We start from the raw sequence: 22,849 nt of genomic DNA on the forward strand, positions 1-22,849 counted from the left end.
TTTGTAATTGGTGTTTTATTTTAACACCGTTACAAAAGAATTAATGTTTATATCGTATATATTTCGTAAATGTATTATATTTTTTGTCGTGACAGCAATAATAAAAATATCTTAAGGAAGCAAAGTCGTGAATATTCAAAAAGCCAACTCAATACGAAGCAAAGCTAAAATGTTGGTAATGAATGTCAGCGACTAAAACTCAAAGGCCTAACTACAAAACTTAAATTTTGTAATAAATTCGCGAGGTAAGAGCTTCATGAACATTAAGTAGTTTTGGAACGACATTTTTACCAACTTGCAGATTGAACTCCAAGCATCTCCTAAGTGTGTATTTTATTTGTGTGAAGCAAATGAGGAGTGCCAGGAGGATTTTTGGTGAATTTTGACGTTTTGATTGTTTTCTTGAAATAACCTACGCAAAAGAATTATAATCTCTTACGATCACTATTTAACTTTAAAACAGTTTTTAAGGTTTTCATTGACGAAATATTTGTCACAGCATTATTTAAGAGCTTGAAAGGTCTTAGAATTTTTGTATAAATGAATTTTTAGCAAGTGAGTTGATTTACGACATTAGATCAGTATTGTATATTGTATCAATTTATTGGTAACTATATCTTCGCAAACCATAATATTGTTAGCAATGAAGCATCAATGAAATCATCAACGAAACATCACTATAACAAACCGAGCTTTATTATTTATTTTACAGATACACTAATACAATTCAACAAAATAATCAAATGAGCTATACTGACTAGTTCCATTCTTTCTGGAGGGTGAAAGTGATCTCATGGAACGGTCTAGACGATGACGACGTTCACCCAGGCCGCAGCACCAGAATAACTGCTTGAAGCCACGACGGAATCTGTACAAAAAATTTTATGATGCCATGAGTCCAATCAACATTGTTCCACTGAATATTCTAAAGATACTCAGCTCATCGGTTTCTATCTCATAAGAAGGCTTACCCAATACTAATAAGATCTTAAACTATTCTTTAATATTCATTTAAGAGGTTATTTTCATATTTAGGTATTTAACCCAGCGTGAATCTAGGTTCTTTAATTTTTTATAATTTTTTGTTTGAACTCTCTCCATTTTTACATTAAACAAAGCAACAACCTTCTCCATACTAAATGATAGAAACGTTCTACAGCTTTTCGCAAGGAATTTAGGAAGGAGCACAGTGAAATTATTTACATAGTTTATATATAATATTAAATACTCACTTGGAGTTCATCCAGCAGTAGATAATGGGATTATACATGGAGTTGCTCATGGCGAGCCAGTATATAGCGAGATATATCTCCTGAATATTCGGATAGTTAACCACTTCTGGGTAGTATGAAGTCACTACGAAGTACACATGGAATGGAAGCCAGCACACAGCAAATATTACTACAACGACGATCATCATTTTAACGACCTAAAGAGAAATGTAACTTTGATCAATGGTAAATATTTAATAAGTAAGACAAGTAAATACAACGAAACATGACAGGCCGACAACAATAAGACGTAATAATGACAAGGGATGAATAACAGAAAAATATATAATTTGGTATAAAAAAAAATTGTTTTGGAACAAACCTTCAAATGATATTCATAATAAAATCTACAGCGGCTTAATGTTCCATAAGAAGAAAAAGACTTCCAAGCAATTTATTCTGAACAATTCCACCGGGTGATTTAGCATTCCTTAAGATGTCATTCAGAAAAATATACTTTACCCTTCGTTTGCTTTTCACATTATCCAATTGTCGTTGAGTGCACTCTCCTATTGATTTGGACCCCCACAACTCTATTCCAACTTTTGCATAAGTATACGTCATAGATGTGATGGGCAAGAAGTACGTTAGTACCATAAATGCTACATTGTAACTGGAAACATAGAAATATTTCTCAGATTCCTATTATACTCTTTTTGTTCCTTTTTTTACACCTTTTTACTTACATATACTCGAGGTGAGATTCTGTAGTACTACCGTCTGGCCATTCAGGGAAACAAACCCGCCTATAAAGTTTTAAATTGGTTTTAGTTTACAATTTTCACACTGTGATAGATGAACACTTCATATTAATTTATTAAAAAATATATAAGAATAAGTTTTTAGCATTTTATTTATTTACTAACTCTAATAAAAATTCTGTATAAAAATGAAGTTGTGTGAATAGTTTAGAAACTGAAGGGCTGGTCATTGAAATGTTTCTAATCTTAATCTACGCTAAAGATTACTCTAAATTTAACAAATCAATATAGAACGTATCCGTATTCGTTTTTCTTGTTGAAACTCTAAAATACTGTTATAGCTATTTAGACTAATTAATACGATTTATGATTTCTTGGCTTTAGTTTACAAAGATAACAATTTTTCATTATTTTAATTTAAGTCGATAATATTATATAGATAAGATTAAAGTAACGAACACGATGTTTATCACAATGATGTTACCTTGTAGTACCGTCAGGTAAAAGATCTACGTCGGTGGTGAAGTAAATTATGTTAGGGCTGCTGATAACAGAGCTACCAGCCCAAATAGCGGCCGCAATACCCAGCGTGGCGCGTTTACCGAGTCGGGGACGTAGGGGACTCATTATAGCAACGTATCTGTACCAAAATATATATGACACCATGGAATCGTTATATTTATTACACGATACATACGTAAAAGTTAAAATTACTTTAACAAACGTGTGAAGAATTTATTATATTATGATCTAGATAAGTACGACAGAACAGCAAAAGTATTCATTGTGAAAATGGTTTCTGTCAATTATAAGATCGGTTATGAAATATGCAAGTACACATGTACTTAAGAATAAGCTAAATATGTATTTACACGAAGCTTATTCTGTGCATGTTTATGACAAGCATTAACGGTCACCTTTATTAACAATAATTTAGACATGAAAATTAAAGATTACAAACGATGTGACATGTTACACTATAGTATTATTTATAGAAGACTTATGAAGTGAGTCAAATCAGTTAAAACGTAAAGGGTTCATTACCTCTCAAATAAAATGTAAGTAATTTTTAAATAAATATGTTTAATGTTTAGATATTAGTAAAGCCATATTAAATCTTAATCATATTATTGTGATATTTATACTACAGTCTGTAATATAGAGAATCTCTTTTGTTGTAATATTTACATGACGCGATATAAAGAAAAACATTTAAAATATATTTTTTATTCATATCGGAATGACACATTCTACTCACATATTGTTATTATTTAATGTTACTGTATTTTTTCGTTTCGATGTAATATTTTATTGATGTCGAATTGGTACTGCTTTTAACTTATGAGTTTTGATGAAAATTAAGTAAATTAAATTAAATTAAGAACACATGACTCTTACAATCCACAAATATTTTCTAATATTATCTGTAGAGAAACTTATGAAGAATAAAATAAAAGTCGTCTATGCGATTGTATTAATTTAATTTATGTTTCATTTCAACAGGTTAGAAATGATTATTTTTTATGTGTTTATAGATCGTAGCGTTTCTCAAATAAGTAACTGAATTTGAAAGTTTAAATGCCGAGCACGTTGAATAATCTGATAAATTATACTAATCATACTGGTGAAATTGCGAAATCCGTGTTGATTGTCCAAATTGTAGCATTAAATCTGAAGTCCGTCTGTAGCATTTTGTTAATATGATATTTGTTACATGTGAATATTAAATAATATTTATATAACTTATTTAATATTTCAGTAAATAGAAATTAAAACATTAAAAGAACTAAATGTCATGTTTTTTGTTGCGAAAACAAAAAGTTTAAGTTCTGTTATAAATTTAATTAAAAAAAATAACATATGTTTAAACTTACCTGTCCACACTTATGGCCATAAGGGTGAAAACAGAGGCGCTGATACTAAGAACAGCAATGAACTGGCAGAACTTGCAGTAGAAATGTCCGAATGGCCAATCGGAATACAACATGTACGTGAAGTTGAAAGTTACGTTCAATGTTGATACCATTGCGTCTGCCACTGACAGGTTGACTGTAAAAGAAAACTTTTATTTAGACTTTCTTAAAACATCCTGTATATAAGGTCACCATCGAGTTTTTCTGACCAAGATACTGATTATAGTTCGTCCTATTTTTTTATTGTCATTAAAGATTTTCTTATTACTTACCTAGAAAATAGTTAGTGACGCTTCTCATTCTTTTATTAGCTAGAACTATCCAAATAACGACGAGATTTCCAACTGTGGCTACCACTACCATTCCTGCAAAGAGGAATGTCCACAACACTTGCCGCCACCATGGTAAAATGAAGGACTGGTATACCTTATAAAGAAAATGAGATTTATTTTATGAATATAATTGAACAGTAAAAGTAATTTAAATGAAAATGTCACTAAACTTATTTTAACATAAATAATAATTTAGTGAAATGAAATTTCTCTTTCCAGCATATTAAAAGAACATAAGCTCATTAAAATGCAGAACAGTTAAGACGGAGTGCTCTGAGTCGACTCTAGCAAAACTCTGTTGCTATTTTTGCAACATCTTCTTGAGATTTCTAATTATTAAGTATTAATATAAAATATACCTGGGTTGCGTTGTGGTGAGTGCTGTTACTATCTGATCTGTCAGTCTCATCGTAAACAGTGAAATAGTTCTGCGATTCGCTGTAAGTTGAACTCCAATTAGAGGCCAATGTTGGGTCTGTGTCCTCTAGCATTGTTGCATCTCAGTGCCTAATAATTAACAAAAAGTTATCACTATCTGTGTATTACGCAAAATATACAGATGTTCTTTTGAATCAAATATTTTATACTTTATTTACATTATCTATGTCGTGTAACATGTGTAATAGAAATTATATAATGATATTTTTTCAAATTCGTGATGTTCGAAAATCTGGTTGTACTAAATATTTTATATCAGAAATCTATAATAAATCTCTTAACCATCGTTTGATTCATTTCTCAAATAACTTATCCTTTTGTAGTATCTACGAACATTTATTCATGGAAAACCTTGAACGGACAATCACATACATATATAAGGGATAAGGGTAGATACTGTTTGTATTCTTATATAAGTCTGAATCTAAATCTTATTTTATCTTTTCATCGTTAAAAAAAAATACTTTAAATTATCTTGATATTCTATATCCTTTATATTCTTAATTTAATACATTCTCAATTAAAAAATAACTTAATGGGTTTTTAGCAATTTTTTGGGACTTCTTTTAAGACTTGATTAATCTAAAAAACTTAGTTTTTATTTTGTGTTTAGTTAAAACTTAAAGTTAATAAGACGACAGTGTGTTTGTGATAATTACTGTAAAAAATCATATTCTATGAATAACCGTTCAGTGATCGTTATTTGACTGAAGCTTCACAAATTCTTGTCTTGTTTTTAAATTGTTGCTTTATTAAAAGTATTGAATTAAAAAATAAAAGTTTATCTCTCCAAAGTATTATTACTTTAGTTCCATATTGACGTAATTCTTGAAATATCGCCTTCCATATTTCGGTATTTTTTCCCTACGTTCAGTTGTAATATACAATATTTTACGTATAGTTTGAGCTACGATTCATCACATTTCGTTGAATGACTCAATGGTGTTTAATTTATATTCATAGACGAACAATGACGTCATTTCGGCTCAAAAGCTTAATCGAGAATTGATTGAATTCATCTTTCTATTGATTGTTGATATGAAATTCAAGAATTAATTTTATTCATTGAAATAAATCACTATCACATAACCTAAGTTGTAGTTTTCTTTTTAAATAGTAATTTGTTATAAATTTTGAATTATGAATTTGTTTTAAACAATTACCTTCTTTTTAAAACATTTCTGAGATAACATAATTTATTTGCAACTTAATACAATAATTTCCATTTAAGTGAATATTGTTTTACGTAATAGTAAAAATATATTGAAATGTAATGAGATCTAAGATTTTCGCGAGTTTTATTCATTTAAATGAAACTAATATATTTCGGATACTACCGCGTAGTATATCCGAAATATATTAGTTTCATTTAAATATTGAAATGTGTATATTTTTTATTTCAGTTTTTTTATACATTTTAATATTTCTAATCTTTCATAATTTTAGATCTAACTTTCTTCTTGTTACTATTACAAAAATTATCTTCTTGATAAATAGATGATATATGCCTATCCTTTTGCGCCTCACGTCAAAATTATACTAACGTTTTAAAAAAAAAAATTTAGTTCCTTTTCAAAGACGTTTTGCTCTCATATACAAAACAAAATTATTTCGATGTCTTTGTTTAATACGAACTATGAGCTCGGTGAAATACATTATCTGGCACATACAAAATCTTTGTAAATTTTTAAAACATCGCTGACGAGGTCGCGCGTATTAGCTCGTTATAAAAACGCCACATATTTATCTTCTCATAAAAAGAATTCAAATTTTAAGGGGTTTACATTGAAAACAGTAATAATAAACAAAAAATATCATCAAAGCTTATTTAAAAGTTGTATTGGTTTTATAATTAAAAGTTACCATTGACATAGACTAAGGGAAATGAGATCATACGTATAACGTAAATAATATTACGTTCATCTTTGAAGTAGCAATAAAAAAGCTTTACACGAACGTTTTATTTGAAATAACGTTATCTGTTGATTTCCCAATGGTAATACTTCAGATGCTTTCAGGGCTTCAGTTTTGAAGACCACTAATTGGTTTATATACTTCAATATAATCATAATTTTCGTCGGACCTTTTTAAATATCTGTTTTTCTTTACTAAATGAATTCTTTCTTTAATTAACGAATCACATTCTTAAAACCATTGGGAGGACGTAGTAGCTTACGTAAATTAAAAATAATTCTTTTTTCTCACAAAAATTAGTTATATTATATCTGATATAAATTTCGTGTGGCCTGTCGTGGAGGCCTGGAGGTTAAAGGCCCGCCTCTCATACATTAGGGCGTGGGTTCGAAACCTGGCAAGTACCAATGTGATCTATTCCGAATCATATGTACTTTCTTAGAGTATTTAGACACCAATGACGGACGGTGAAAGAAAACATCGTGAGGAAACCTGGTCTTATAATTGAAATCGCCAACCCGTCTTGAGCAAGCGTGGTGATTAATGCTCTAAACTTCTCCATGTGAGAAGAGACCTTTGCTCAGCAGTGGGCTCCTTTAGGCTGACGATAATGATGATGATGATGATGATGCTGATATATATTTAAGAAATTTTCTGACGCGGTTTCGGAATATATAACCTTTTTACCACGTGCAGCGTGTTTATGCTACTATATGACTAAATAATGAATAGTATTTTATGTAATTTTGTCATTGAATGTAAACCTTTACAAACCTAAGTGAATTAATATCTTTGTATTTTGTGATCTTTCAATATATATATATATATATATATGTTATCTCAATAATATACGAGATCCTGAGATCTGTATCCTTGGTACAAGTTGATATCTTAATCTACAATAGAGAACGTTTCATTGTTTATCTTTCATCAATTATGAAATGTATTGTCGACGATTTATCAATGACAGACTTTGAATCTCACTGTTTTGAACTTTATACCAAAAATAATATATGTAGTACATTATACAGTAGTTTGTCATTCGGATAATTCCTTTTCGTTAACATCAAAGCATAATTATTTTTTCCGTAGTCATATTTTACTTGGATTTATTAATAATTATTAATAATTTCATTTAGCCGATGACGTAAAATAGAATCTATTTTATGTAATAATATGAGTGCTGAAACTCAGAACCATAAAAATAGATACTCATGCGCATTTCATGAATTTATTTTTAGAATTAAATGTGACGCAGATGAAAAAAATTATTAGATATTTGAGCATGTATGTCATGTCATGTATATGTCATTAAAAACTCCACTGTGGTGTGATTGTAGCAAGTTATATTATACATACGTCATATAAAATGATACGATTTACTACGTCGTATACTTTATTACGTCGTTTGAAATTACCACAATGGAAGCTGGTACGAATCCAAAAAAAAAGCAAAGTATTAATAGATATTTTCTTAATTACCTTGTAATAGGGACATAGAAAAACAACACCTTTCGTGAATAGGAAGGAGGCTTTTTTCTCACGACGGCTTTTTAAGGCTTTTTGTCGTTAGGAATCGAAACATTTAATGGGATTCGAGAATCAATATAGACCCGACTCCAACATACCAATACGCCCTGAAATTATTATGCAAATTCTGAGTACTTTAATGGCGTGCCGAATACCAATTGATCACCAGATGGCGTGCGAAAGAACCGTATGCTGTGGTGTTGAGAACAAAGTTTCGAGATTTATAATATAGTAACATAAAACGGTCTTAAACAATATTTAGAAATACAAGTGTTAAGGTCTAAAACTAATATGTATAACTCCATAATATAAACATTGGATTATAACAACTTAATAAGTAAAAAACTATTACAGGTTCAGATTAAACAGCTCCCCATATTTCTGATGAATGAATCGCGGCTGTGAAGCTTTTACGAATGCCTTATTTTTTATGAATGAGAATATACGACGTCTAAATACCTGCTTTCTTTTATACATGTTCTATAAATAATTTTCTATTCCTTTACGAATTTTGTTAATCGCATCCGTTGTTACGCGAGGTAGAAAATTATTATTATTAAAATGTGTATATGTATAGTTGCACTGCTAAAATTTTAATAAAACTACAAGAGCTCTGAAATCATCAGGTTTCAAAGAACCAATAAAAACCATTTCTATTCAATTATTTAGATACAATTTTTTTTTTCTTGAAAAACGAATACATATAACTAACAATAACACATTATTAAAGGTGCCATCATAACCTTTTAGAGTTTTACTGTACACCGGGATACTCAGTATACTAAAAAGATGTTCTGACATAGTAAACATAGATATGAAGAAATTTGACATTATATTAGTTGACAGCCATGACAAATAAAAATTTTGTCAATCACAGTCATATACTTATTTCAAATAAGTCTTTTTATCTTTAAGAGGATTTTCCTGTTGAATTGTCACCAGCTGTTTAGATCTACAGTCGCTTCCAAAACACTATTTCCAAAACACTATAAGCCTTACTGGGTCGGACAATTGAGTACTATGTCAAAATCTCCTTTTATTACATAAGTAACATCCAGCCGTTAAATTCTAAAACATTGCTTTCCATCAATATAGAAGAACGAATCTAGGCCATAAATTGCCAGTATTGTGTGCCTTTATTATAGTTGTAGTTATAGTGCCGAAATAAGGTATGACCTCGTCTAAAATTTAGGTAACAGTATGGTTCTAACACGCGAGTCGCGTAAAATATAATGGGTAATAATAATAATACAGTAAATATTGTTTTTTAATACAAATAAATAGCAACCATCCAATTTCACTAATGAAGCATCGTCTATAACATTAATCATATACCAATTTATCACATCTGTCAATCGTAGTGACTCATGTTGGAACGATATTTTTAATTTTTTCATTTCCAAGGCTAAAACAGTAGTAGCTACATAAACAGTTAAATTAAGAACATCCTCCCTGTTTAAATTCCGTTCGAAAATTTAAAATACATTTCAATTAAAATGATTAAACGTGTAAAATTTATTCTAGTTTTTTGCACATAAACTTTAAAAAAAAATTAGATAAAACCAGGTTGATTTATAAAGCGAAATATGAAATAATGAAAATTAATAACTGTTGGACTTGTATTAGAATATGTAAATATATGACATGGATACGATATATTTATAACTACAATTTATTTGGCTACTAAATTCACTTATATGGGTCTGTATGAAAAGTTTAGTTAAGTGACGATGTGGTAAAAACTATAAATTGTAAACCTTTTGTAATAGATTTAATGTTGACCGAGTGTCCTATTGCAGTGTCACCAACAATCTTAAATTGCATAGATAATTACGGTCTCGATTTAGCCCTCCTGCTGTTTCTCCAATAACAACAACGTAAAATGAGAAACATAAGTAAGGGACAAAATGCTAGTAAAATAAGTATGAACAACGGAAACACTCCCGGAATGTTATTTTTACAATAATGATTTTAATATTTAAGTCTGTTTATGTTTTTTCTCATATAGTTTATTTGAAACTCCAACTAATACCTTCTATGTAGCGATCTTATATTTCCAATGGATGATTGTAATTACGTCGAAAGAAGAAAAATATCCACATTAATGGCTGGCGGCCATTAAGCTGTGCTCAACATTATATTCTAGCCTCTAAAACTTATTGCGATTTGTTCTTAAGAATTCACATTAATAAGTGCGAATGTACTAGACGTCGGTATTTATTTTCATTGATAGTGGTTGGTTAGTATAAAAGGTTAAAACTTCATTCTCACAAGCCGTTATTAATGTTCGAAGTAAAAATATGATTTTGTTTTAGTAAAAAGTAAAGACTATCCGCAACAAGTTTAAAATTAAAATATTATTTAATGCTTTTAATTAATATTCGACGGAAAATTTCACTTTAGCTTCATTGCCATTTTAATAATTAAGAAAATAAGATGCTTGTTTGCTGTTAATATTTGTTTACAATTTTATTTGAAGTAACATAGTATAGATGATATATATATTTTATGTTTATCAGTTATCAAAAGAAACTTTATATTATTAACTTATTTATACTTCAAAATTTGCTTCAAGTGGATTAAAACAGTTTTGTCACTAACACCTCAGCTTGTAGCAAGCTCGGACTTTGTGTCACGATGAATCCGCTTTCGATGTATAAACTTTAGCACACCGTATTGTATTAGGACGCACATCTGAAATTTTGACTTGTTAGTACTGTCATCGCTTTATATCTATGTAACTTTTATAATATTAAAAGATTCTTAAAAAATCCGTGGAGGGAAATTTTCGTTTGAGGTCTTATAACTGGTAGGATTAAATGTTATGTATTCCAGTTTATAAAATGTATTTCATTATAGGGGCATGATATTTATTCGGTGTCGTATTAAGTAGTGTCCGTCCTATAAATAGGAAGTCATTATTTATCAGTTTTATTTGCTCAATCGTACCAACAAGTACGTACCCCAAAAATGTTTTATAAATGTTTTTTCATAAGGTTGTTCTTCAGAAATCTCTTCTATCTAAATATTTACCCCTTTTCACCCAGTTTTATTTATTTATATTATTTGTTATATGGTGTATTGCTTTGCAATAAAACCTTATAACTGCTCATTATATAGTAACATAATTATTGCTGTGTTGTTAAATTGTATACAAAACTGCAAAGTTCAGTTCGAACGGTATCGACTTACAAGATTTTCCGAGAGCAAACAGATTTCCAACATGAAATATACAGCATATTAAGTTAAAAGTATTGAAAGGTTGCGCGCTTCGAACATTTATTCTGTATATGGGGTTTCAATAAAGTGATTTAAGTGCACGTATGTATACAATAAAATATACCGGTCGGTAGTTTAGTAAGAGGCATGAATTATAATTAATTGATGAGGAACAGTGATGTGTCGTATGAACATTTATATTTATAAATACATAGACATATTACATATACATATATATATGTATATGCAAATGCAGTTCGTTTGTTAGTTTTATTGATTGAATAAAAAGGATTGTTAATAATGGCGGATACTTGTAATATCTTGAAAAGCAAACTTTCATTATTTGCTAAGATGTAAGTTTTCTTATTGTAAGGATAATTCTATCAGTAGATAACAAAGAATTGCACACTTCCTTGTATTTTTACAGACTATTCTTCCTTTGATAAGACTTTAAACCCCAAGGTTATCTTAAAATTCTCAAGATAGAGAGAACAAAAACAAAGAAACTAATACAGCGCTAGTAAGTCGTGTTCATTGTATGTAGTTTGAGAAAAGAGAAGCAATAAAAAGCATTTATTTGAAAGGGATGGTTAAAGGATTAATTATTAAGTATTTGTTAAATTATATTACACCACATTAAGTTATAAAAAATATGCAACAATCAAATCACTTCTGTGTTTTTTAATACAAAACAACTCATATTTTATGAAACTGATGGCTTCAATGACAGCCGATCTAATTGTTATTTCCTTATTATCCGTATAAATAAATAGACATAATTACACTAAACAATGTTCTGCACAATTCATGTCACAACGTTCACAGTATCCTTTACATAAATTTGTGTCTGCTTCGTCTGGTAACTGATAATAATTATAAATTCAGAAGTTTGGAACTGTGATGGCTTATGGTTTGGAATATACAATACTGTATTTAACGTAACAAGAAATTTACTGAACGTTTCCCAATTCAAATATTCGTGTATTACGAAATATAAGTAATTCAATAATGGATTGTATGAGTTAGTTGTTAATTAATACATATATTTTTTAAACTATATAGAATTCTTGATATAAAAAGAACGTTTTTTAAATTGTTGATTTTATTTCAGTGTTTTTTTTTTAAAGTGAATTTTATCATGCATCAGTCTAGACAGTTTGATCTCAACACGGGATGAATTTATGTTCCGACGTATTCACTGTTATAAATAAAATAAGATACATTTTATCATTTTCTAAGTCTTTCATATCTGTTTCGTATCTATTCATGGAAATAGAATGCTTTATAATGTAGTTTACGTTATCTTAAATTATGACCGAGGTTGTTAAAGAACTTATTTTTTTTTTTGTAATTTTTATGTTTACAGTTTTTACTTTATTTTAATGTATTTATTTATCTAAGTAAGAATTAGATAAAAATAATAAAAAATTGTTATTAAATAATTTCAAAACTAAATTTAAATTGCAGGACATGTGATAATGAGAAAATTGACTTTAATAAAGTTAGTGATAGATCAATATCTCCTATAGTATTTTTATCCTTAAGAAATAAATCTTAAGTGTGTATAATTGCTATTCAATTCTGGCAAATAATAATTCTTGGTTTATTCATAGAAATAAAAGTGAAAAAAATAAATGTAAAAAAATTGCAAAACGGTCACTGAACCCGAACTACAAGTGTAGTTTTGGATTCGGGATCGGGATCGGGAAGTAATGTTTTATAAGATGATTATTTGAATTATGAGTAGGTACCACAACACTAAAATGTGGTTCGCAATTTAACTGGCGTAAAATCAGGATTGGGGTTGGGATTCCATCTCTATACCAAAATTCATCAAAATCGGTTGAGCGGTTTAGACGTGAATACGTAACAGGTAGAGAGACAGAAGGACAGATAAATAGACAGACAGACACACAGACAGACAGACATAGCTACCTTCATATTTAGGATATTAGTAGTGATTTAGTGCGTAAAAAATATTCACCTAAAACACTCTTCATAGAGATAACATGTCAATTTAAAATAACATATACCAGAGAAAATTTAATGGAGTTCGAATTAAAATTTTAGAATGGAAAAACAAGCATAAAGCAAGCCACACGAAGTGCGGAAAACGAATTTAACAAATTGCAATAATGATATAAGCGTAAAGTGATTTTAAACCAGGTAAAGTGATGTGAAGCTTCAAATGTTATTAAAGCTTTAAACACCCTTCAGGCGATGCAAAGCGAAGCGATAAGGAAAGATACCGGACGCTATAAACATTTTATTATATAACAACTACTTTTTGTAAAAAATAAACATAACTTCGTTCAAGTGTAGTTTTAGCGTTGTTTTTAATGGATAATGTCACTGTTTGTATAAAATTTCTTGTGTTTCCTATCTTGATTTGAAAAGAGGTAATTTTTTACCATTTTGGCTGTAAATATATTTCAGATGAACGATTTATCTTATAGTTTTTTTTTTCATAAATATAATTGGGTTTCATTCATTATAGATGAATAAAGTTTTTTTTATAAAGCATGATAATATTAAACTTCTAAGGTTTATAACTTCTCAACCTAACGGCATGAGTTACAAGTGCTTATTATTGAAATAAAATACTAGATACATCTCTTGCTTCTTATCAATATTGATTGCATAAACGGACGTAGAACAAAATTAAAAGAGATGAGACTTAAAATTTTGTAATTTTTTTTTGAATATTAATGTCTTCAAAAGAAACGCGCTAAGTTGGTTTTTTTAATACTCTCTTGCTCATTTTCATTTCATGTTATAGGCAAGTATTAGTGTAAAATAATGTATTCTCTAATTTACATTATTAAATACTTATTTTTTTCTTGAACCATATTTAAATAAGAATTCCTAATTCTTATTCTGAATTACTTCTATTATATTTTTACTCTGAATTTCTTTTATTATAACTTTAACGTGAAATGATATCAAAGTTTTTTAAAAATATATATTTTAATGAAACTATGAAATTCAGATGTAATATCGAATATACGAGGTAAAAGTGTTTGTCAGCTAGTCTTGTTATTTGTCATCTACCTTCAACGATTGATGAGATCTCAGATTTTCGCGAGTATTCATTTAAATGAAACTAGTATTATTCGGATTTACTACGCGGATTTTATTATTTCAAAACTACATAATCCCGACGTTTCGGTTACTTTGCAGCAACCGTGATCACGGGCAGACGAGGTGTGATAATTCTTAGCCGTCTTCTCCATTGAAACTAGGATGTTTTGTAATTTCTACAGCTTTTCGGATTAATCTCAGTACTTATTTGTTTGTACGATCTAATATTTATTGTTTGTTAACCCGGATAAAATCACATTGACGGACGCATATTTTTAATGCTCAATATATATATGTTCATTCAACCTTGCACTGATGATTCCTTTGTTAGTCCAATGTATGGCAAGAAACACTCACAATCAAGTTTGTATACACCCGCTGGTTTTAAAGGAAGTGTATATAAAAATATTTTAAGATGAGTCTGACAATAGGACGGCACATAAAAAAAAAACTTATTTACCAACATTGTATACAGATTTTTCCAAAGGCAAATAAAAATAAATATATTTATGAATATATGAATATGAATTATTTTTAATAGGCATATTTGAAATACAAAGGCAATACGTTAAATACTATTTTCAATGCAAATTTGATACGCTTTTGTCAAATATATATAGTATCAATTTTATTTAAAATACTTTATAAAATATGCAATATTTTTTATCGCATTTCTTCGATGAAACACTATTTTATTCATGGACCTATCAACCAAGTGCTGCACGTACTAAACGACTATTTTCATTAGGTGGAATAATTGAATGATTGAATTATTAGACGGAAAGTACGACGGAACTGTTAATACTAGTTTTAAAATCAGTGTAATATATTTTGATTCAATATATAAGGTATCATATTTAAAAAAAAAACTATAGCGGAAGTTTGTATTATATGCTTTATTGCGTTCAAATAAAATTTTTTCTTATTCGTATTTCTTTTTTAAATACTAAAATAGGAATGTAATGGCATTTTTTCGTTTTTTTTTTTATACCGTTAAATGCCAGTCTATCTTTGTTTAACCAAAAAAATATTATATTGAAATTTATCAATTTAAATCAACCTGAAAATCATTTGTCCTCGAATAGATCTGAAAATTTTACTGCGTCTCCCATCTTAGCTTTTCTTATAAAGCAGAAGAATGATTGAGATAATTGTAATAACATTGAATTTATTTTAAATATTTTTATTTTTTTATTTGTAGGCATTTATTTATACAATATCGATTTCAAAGTAAACTAATAAGAGGTACAAAAAAATATATATAAAGTAAAATATACCGTAGAAAAAAAATTATTATTTATGTGCATTTTGCTTAGATCTTCTATATTAATCAGCGCTGCAAGTGGTCTTTGTAAAAGTCTTTCATTCAATGAAGACAACGTACAAATGTGTTTTGTGTTCCATTTGTAAAGGCACCAAAGAATTATTGGCGAAGCAGCTTTTAACTGTGATACAGGAAATATTTGTTTTCCTAATAAATGGATAAATTCCAAACGCAGTAAAGATATTTTGAAAATAACTTTAAAACTTTCCAAAAATTCCTGGACGTTACAAATATCTAAACGTTTTTTTACTGGCATGCAGACGATAATAAATTTAAATTCTCTCAAAAAGTTTTCTTTGTGTATACAAAGGCTTTTATAAAAACTATTGCACTTTATAAGCTTATGAATAAAGATAGACTGTTGCAACTTTAAATTCCTCTGGAGTTTACTCGACACTTTACGAGCACTCCGATAATGATGTTCTCTATGGCAGCTTATCTTTATGTATGGAGAAGGCGTATAAAAATACGTATCAACGAAATAAAGAGCAATAGGATTTGAAAGCTTTAATACCATAGATTATAGTGTAAATCAATGAAACTAAGAAAAAAAGTTTTAATGTGTGATTAATTGTTATTCAATTCGCTTTTCTGGTCCTCTCGTTATTTAAATGCCACAATGGAAGTCAAGAGAAAATGCTAAGTTATAGAATTCAATACGAAAGGAATTCCAATAACAAAGGTATTTGAAAATTTATAATTTTATTACATTTCTTTAAAGTGTAATTAAAAATTTAATGAAAATAATTTATTGAGATCTAAGACTTTCGCGAGTTTTCATTAAAATAAAACATAAAACTAATATTTTTCAGATTTACAACGCGAATATTATTATTTAAAAAAACAACATAATCCCGACGTTTCGGTTACTTTTCAGCAACCGTGATCACGGGCAGACGATATTTGAATGTCTGTCAGTTAGTTCTGTTATTTATCAAATACCGCCAACGATTTCTTAATTTTCTGGCGTACCGCTCTGGATGCTGGCAGAATGCGCTTACGGTGTCGCGAGGTCGTGTGGTTTGGTTACGGACATGGGATTTTGTATTTTTAAGGAGGGGGTCCCAGGTGTTGGATAGATTCTAGCCATCTTCTCTATTGAAATTGGAATGTTTTTTAATTTTAATAGCCTTGCGGATTAACCTCGGTATGTAGCTGTCTTCACGAGTGGGGATTTGTGGTTTATCAAAGTGAATGTAGTGGCTTGGTTTGTCCATTGTGTGTTCACACACTGCTGACTTCGACGCGCACCTATTTTTAATGTCTGAGATATGTTTTTTAACCTTTGTACCGATGCTCCTCTTTGTTTGTCCAATGTATAACAAGCCACAGTCACAATCGTGTTTTTGTACACCCGCTTGTTGTAAAGGAATGGGCCTCAAGAATTGGCTCACTTTCTTGTGTGGTTTATATATAGTTTTGATCGAAACCTTCTTCAAGATGTTGCCTATTCTGTCTGTAACTTCCTTCACATATGGTAATATCTCAGGTTGCCGCTCAACTGTGGGTGGCTTCAAATGGTTTTTGCGATTCTGGCGAGGCACTGGCAGGTTATTGGTTATAAATTGTTTATAGGAAACCCACACATACGAATAGTTATCCCAATGGTAACTCACACCACCACCCAGTTAGCTATTCAGTTAGCCACCATCGGCTAATCTTTGTTACAGAGGGCCCAACATCTTTCTGATGTTGACCATATAGAGGCCGAGCTGCAGTATGTGAAACATGCTCACACCACCAACAATAAAATTCAAGTTGTAAATTCGAAAAATATTAGTTTTATTTTAATAATTTATTATTATATGATTTCTTAATTCACACAAAAATATTGTTCCTTTTAAAACATAGAAGGGTTAATATTAAACTTAAAGTCACGTACAATTTAATTTAATTTAAAACTAGTTAAATATAAACCAAAATCAATACAGGCCTGTACAAGTTTATATTCCTTTCCATCGGACTTTAAAATCGGTTCCAATCGGATCGAACAGTTTACGACGCCCACAGCAATCAAATTCAAAACCAACGATCACACAAACTTTAAGATTAAAAGCCCTGCACTAGAGGTCTTAAGTCACTTTAATACTGGAATTAATCTTATATCTTATCCATCCAGGTTTATTGACTCAAGTATATTTGGTATAAGTCGTAATCCCAGTCCCAGACGCAATATTTTCAATGTAGTAAACTCAAACCGGTGTGGTTCAGTCTGAAGCAACTTAATAGTTATAAAATAAATTGGCTCATAAATTTGATAGCTTAGATTTTTGTATCAGTATTAAACCTTATTTAATATAAAAGTCAAATTACTTATATGTTACTTCAAATGAAAACTGTGGTTGAACAAGAGACAATGTATATAGATAATAATAATAATATTTTTGCTACTGCATTAGTCTTTTATTTAAATTAATTTAAATAAAGCAAGATTTAAATTATTACAATCAAAATGATTGGCTGGGTAAAATAAACCTGGTATCACATGTGGCGTAAAATCTCTTACTGCTCATTTGAGATGGATCTCAGTTGAACTTTGGGATTATTCTAAAGCAAACTTTGTTTTGCTCACTTCGTTGAAATAAGTTAAAAGATAAAGGATATCTCTAGATTGTATACTCATATATAATCGTGCATGTATATAATCCAGAGATAAAAATATAAAAAGCATGAAGATGAGAATTTTATCATTAATTTGTATCAAAAATGTGTCTTGATCTCTCTCTCATCATTTCTTGTCTCTTTAGGCTATTAGTCACATCTTCAAGAAAAAATGTTAGGTAGACTAAAGGATTTTCAAAAACATAGATCAATAATGTAAACCATATTTGTCTTTTAGCTGTGGTTTGATATTCTGTAACTGAATGTTGGCAGAACATATAAAAAATAAGTGCAATTATATAATTAAAAATCAATATACATATTGCTATAGAATTTCTTTATAATTTTATTTATTATTCTATTAACTCTATCTTTATCTTTTTATACGTAAGTAAATGTTATTTTCTGAAATACTTGTATGTTAAGTAATATTGATGATTTTTACTTTTTCCGTCGTAAGTTCTTTTGGCTGTAATCCTTTTTGTTCACCGAGCCACCATTATAATAAAACTATTATTTTAATTTTTTTAATAGTTGATTTATAGATGTACAAAATGCATTATTATTATAACGCTGCCAAAATTTTTAGTCCGATTACGTGAATACGGTTTCCTGCGTTTGGTTGGCAACTGCAGATATCCATTTATCCTAATGTGAAAACTGGGATGTGAGCTCATTCGTACACTAAGGTTCCACTGCTCTCGGATTTCCATAATGGATTTACCAATACTATGTGGATAAAATAAATAATCTTTCCGTATTTAATGTCTTTGATACCTGTGATGCTAATATTTTTAAATCAATTCACACAAGCTGGAAGATAATAAATAAAAATGGTGTTAAGAAAATTAAGTTTTGGGTTACCAAAAACTGCCCTGATTATGTTGATGTTGATCTTCTGTCGTCAGTTAATGTATTTTCGCAATCAGTTTACAAACAATATGTATAATTTTCATGAATTATAAATTACAAAAAATATATATACATATACAAAACATCATATCTACAATCTATGAAATAATTCATGTTATATATTGTTAGTCGAATATTGCTGTTACCTTTACAAAAGCCACCGCTGTTACCAAATACAAAGTAACTCGGAAATAATAAAGTCTTTTACAAGACTTTTAAAACGACGTCTAATGTTAAAATGAGATTGCTATTGTTGAAATGTAAATTTTGAGAAGTACACTGAAGGAAACAGGTAACCAACTATTATTGAACACTTCTTGCCTTCTGACAGCCTTAACTTCCGTACAACCTACTTGTTATTAATAGGATTCTTCATTTAATAAATAAGTGTGATAGATATTGCAATATATATGTGGAGTTCACAACACGTAAATATAAATAAAGTGGTCCCAAAAAAGGATTTCTTTTAGTTATACCATAGAGAATTCATGAAGAACAGTGAAAGCAAATTAGATTTTTTTATATATTTAAATAAATTACAGTAATTGCTTCTTTTATGTTATACCTTTTGAAAATAAGGTCTCCCCAAAACCACGTATATTGTCTTTTCTAGAAAATTGTATGCAAGAAAGAGATTGATATCAAAAGAAATACGGTAACTGAAGTATTTGAAAAGTTCTTAAAACAAACATCTAAAAACTGAGACTTATTGTATCGAATTAAATGATAGCAGTAGTTCGAAATTAGATATGGTGCGTACATTACAGGAACAGTATTAAGTTTCTGACGGAGAATGAATTGATTAGCGCTTCTGCTGTGAACAACATTTAGAGTATTACGCAGACCAAATGTGAAACCGACTGTTGAGATTTTAAATATCGTTAACTAGGTCGTCATCTGAAATTAAATCAGTAGAGTCAGGAATTGAATAAACTTAGTTAGAAAAAGTAAGAAAGTTTTTCAATTAACAATACAAACCAAGTACAATAAGTCGTTTTGTAAACTTTTCTAATACAGTTTTTTCTCAATTTGAAAATCAAGTAATTAAGAATGACGTCTGTAAACTACGTCGAAATCATCAAGAAATAAATATTTGCATACTTATATTTAAAGACATATTTGAAAAGATATTTTAAAAATACATATATGTAAAAAATATAACCTTTACCAATGTCCTCGAAATTTAATGAAACTAAAAATTTACACAAACTTGCTGGCCTCTTAAGTCTTAGTTTGATGAACAATTAAATATTATTGTCATAAATTCCTAGACCATGTTAATTCTCTATCCTTTTTTGTGTATTCGAAATTTTAAAAAAAAATTACTGGTATCAGATCACATAAATCATATTAGTAACAGCTGGTTTTTTGATTAAATATCTAAATATATAATAATAAAATCCGCGTAGTATATCCGAAAATATATTAGTTTCATTTAAATAAAGTTCTATGTAAATAAAATCAAAAATTTGTATTTAAATATTATCATTTGGCAACTTTCCCAGACGTTGGATTTTGAAAGTAGGAGGATGATGAAGACGAGTTATTAAAACACTCTCGACTTCTGAGTTCATTAATTACGATTTCTTTTTTATTATTTATATTTTCAAAAACACTAATATTTGAAATTAATTTAAATTTTAATTCTTCTTTATCTTATTATGTAAAGCAATTGTGTAAATTTATGACTATAATTGTGAATGACGCCTTTTAATATTCTTCGATTCGATAGTTATGCTTTTAAATTTGATGCGAATAGATTTAATATTGCCTTTTGGATCAGTGGAATGATTTTTTTTTACAAATTATTTCATCTTCAATAATTTGATAGAATTACATGTTTCTGGTACTAAAATTTATAAAGCAGTCAGCTTTGTTTTATAAAAAAAAAATCTAAAAGTTTCTAACTTCATTATATTTCAAATGATTTATATAAATTAATTTGTAGTATTTAGATTGCAAACATTTATTATAGTTGATTAAAAATAGTTTATTCGCATGTTTAACCGGCGTAAATTTTCCATCATATCGATTTTGCTAAACGTGGTTTCTGTAACTTCATCAAACTATTCATTAATAGCGTACCTCGGAGGCTGTCCTGTTTAATAAATGCCCCTAAAGTACATTGTATATAGGGTATGAATACATTATAATAATATACATACTATACTCTTGTATATAATATATATATGTATATATATATTTACTCGTACACTGTCTACATAAAATAATAATACTGATAAAAGAACTGCATATATTTTTAAATAAAATTAATGTTTTCGGATTTACTACGCGTTTTTTATTATTTTAAACTATTTAATCTCGACGTTTAGGTTACTTTGGAATAACCGTGATCACGGGGAGACGGGAAAAATTCATCATCATTTTCATCTCGTCTTCAACAATAATAAACAGGTAGTAAGTCCGAAAATATTAGTTTTATTTAAATAAACACTTCGCGAAAGTCTTAGATGTCATTATGACATAAAATAATTTAAGAATGTTGTTAATTACAATAAATATGTTATTTTGACTCTCAATATGACATAATCAATATATTCCTAAATGTAATGATTAATCTAAATAAAATATATCAAAAACTTTAATCAAAATAATGTATAATTTGAAATAAATAAACCTACGATAATAATAACAAAAAAAATTACAAACGTATATTTTTTTAATTATTACAAACGATATTTCTTTAATTTAATATTATCGTAATGTAATAATTTTGACTTTCTTTTGACAAAAATCTACTGTCATCAAATAGAGACGTCATTATATTAAGTTTTGGATTTTTAAATACGATTTTATCAAACATAGCTTAGGGTACAAAGTTTTTTTGTTCATTCCTATATTTCGTTGTCTTTACCTCGATTGGTTTATAAAAACATAAAATTTACCTCACATTAAGTTCATTAAGTCCTTTGTAACGAATAATAATTATTTAATATAGTCTCAATAGTTTTTGTATGAGAAACAAAAATCTTAACCAACTAATATTGTTGTTTCTCATAGTTTTTCATTTTTCTGAAAATATTTTTTTGACGTTAATAATTCTCGTTTAAAAATAAAAAGAAAGAATTTTTTTTGTAAAGAGTTAACTGGTAGTGGTGTCTTATAGTCCTACTCTCGTTACGCTTGTTTTTGGTAATACAATTATAAGATTCTTAATTATTCTCAGGAATCTTTACCCAGTAATTGATCTTCCTATACAAACAACAAACGAAATCAAGACAGATACACTGAAACATTCGAGTAAAATTATTAGAAATAATATTTATTAATATTTCGTCATTTGTTACGTTGCTGTCACCGCGGAATGAGCACCAAGCCGTGTGAACTAGAAGATTCCTGATACCACACAAGCAATGAAATGGGATTGCTATCCTAAAATCGGGCAATCATGCAGTTTTAGGTGTAAGTTATAAATTTTAATATGTAATTCTAATAATTATAATATACATACAATTCTAATATAAGTTTCGTAGTCTTACTGAAAGCTCTGGTTGCTACTCAATAGAATTCATTGTTATATGTAAATATCATAATATACATGTATATATTAATTTAATATTATTTAAAACATCACTATCAAAAATCTAATATG

At 28.8% G+C, this 22,849-nt stretch overlaps 1 protein-coding gene across 2 annotated transcripts in view; it reads right to left on the reverse strand.

Annotated features, from left to right (window-relative positions):
* The window catches only part of LOC116767020 (tachykinin-like peptides receptor 99D), a 58,130-nt gene that overhangs the window by 1,044 nt on the left and 34,237 nt on the right, over positions 1 to 22,849 (reverse strand). Inside the window, exons 2-10 of one of the 2 annotated variants that reach the window (XM_032657164.2) lie at positions 4,577 to 4,724; positions 4,158 to 4,311; positions 3,847 to 4,021; positions 2,457 to 2,612; positions 1,958 to 2,017; positions 1,734 to 1,884; positions 1,233 to 1,429; positions 759 to 868; positions 292 to 412 (exon numbers count right to left, since the gene is read on the reverse strand). In XM_032657164.2, the coding sequence (XP_032513055.2) occupies positions 321 to 412; positions 759 to 868; positions 1,233 to 1,429; positions 1,734 to 1,884; positions 1,958 to 2,017; positions 2,457 to 2,612; positions 3,847 to 4,021; positions 4,158 to 4,311; positions 4,577 to 4,708 (1,227 nt within the window). In that variant the 5' untranslated portion in view covers positions 4,709 to 4,724 and the 3' untranslated portion in view covers positions 292 to 320. The remainder of the gene's footprint in view (positions 1 to 291; positions 413 to 758; positions 869 to 1,232; positions 1,430 to 1,733; positions 1,885 to 1,957; positions 2,018 to 2,456; positions 2,613 to 3,846; positions 4,022 to 4,157; positions 4,312 to 4,576; positions 4,725 to 22,849) is intronic. The other variant, XM_032657165.2, reaches the window with a different exon arrangement.

Source organism: Danaus plexippus, chromosome 10 (assembly GCF_018135715.1).
Source record: "Danaus plexippus chromosome 10, MEX_DaPlex, whole genome shotgun sequence".
NCBI lineage: Eukaryota > Metazoa > Arthropoda > Insecta > Lepidoptera > Nymphalidae > Danaus > Danaus plexippus.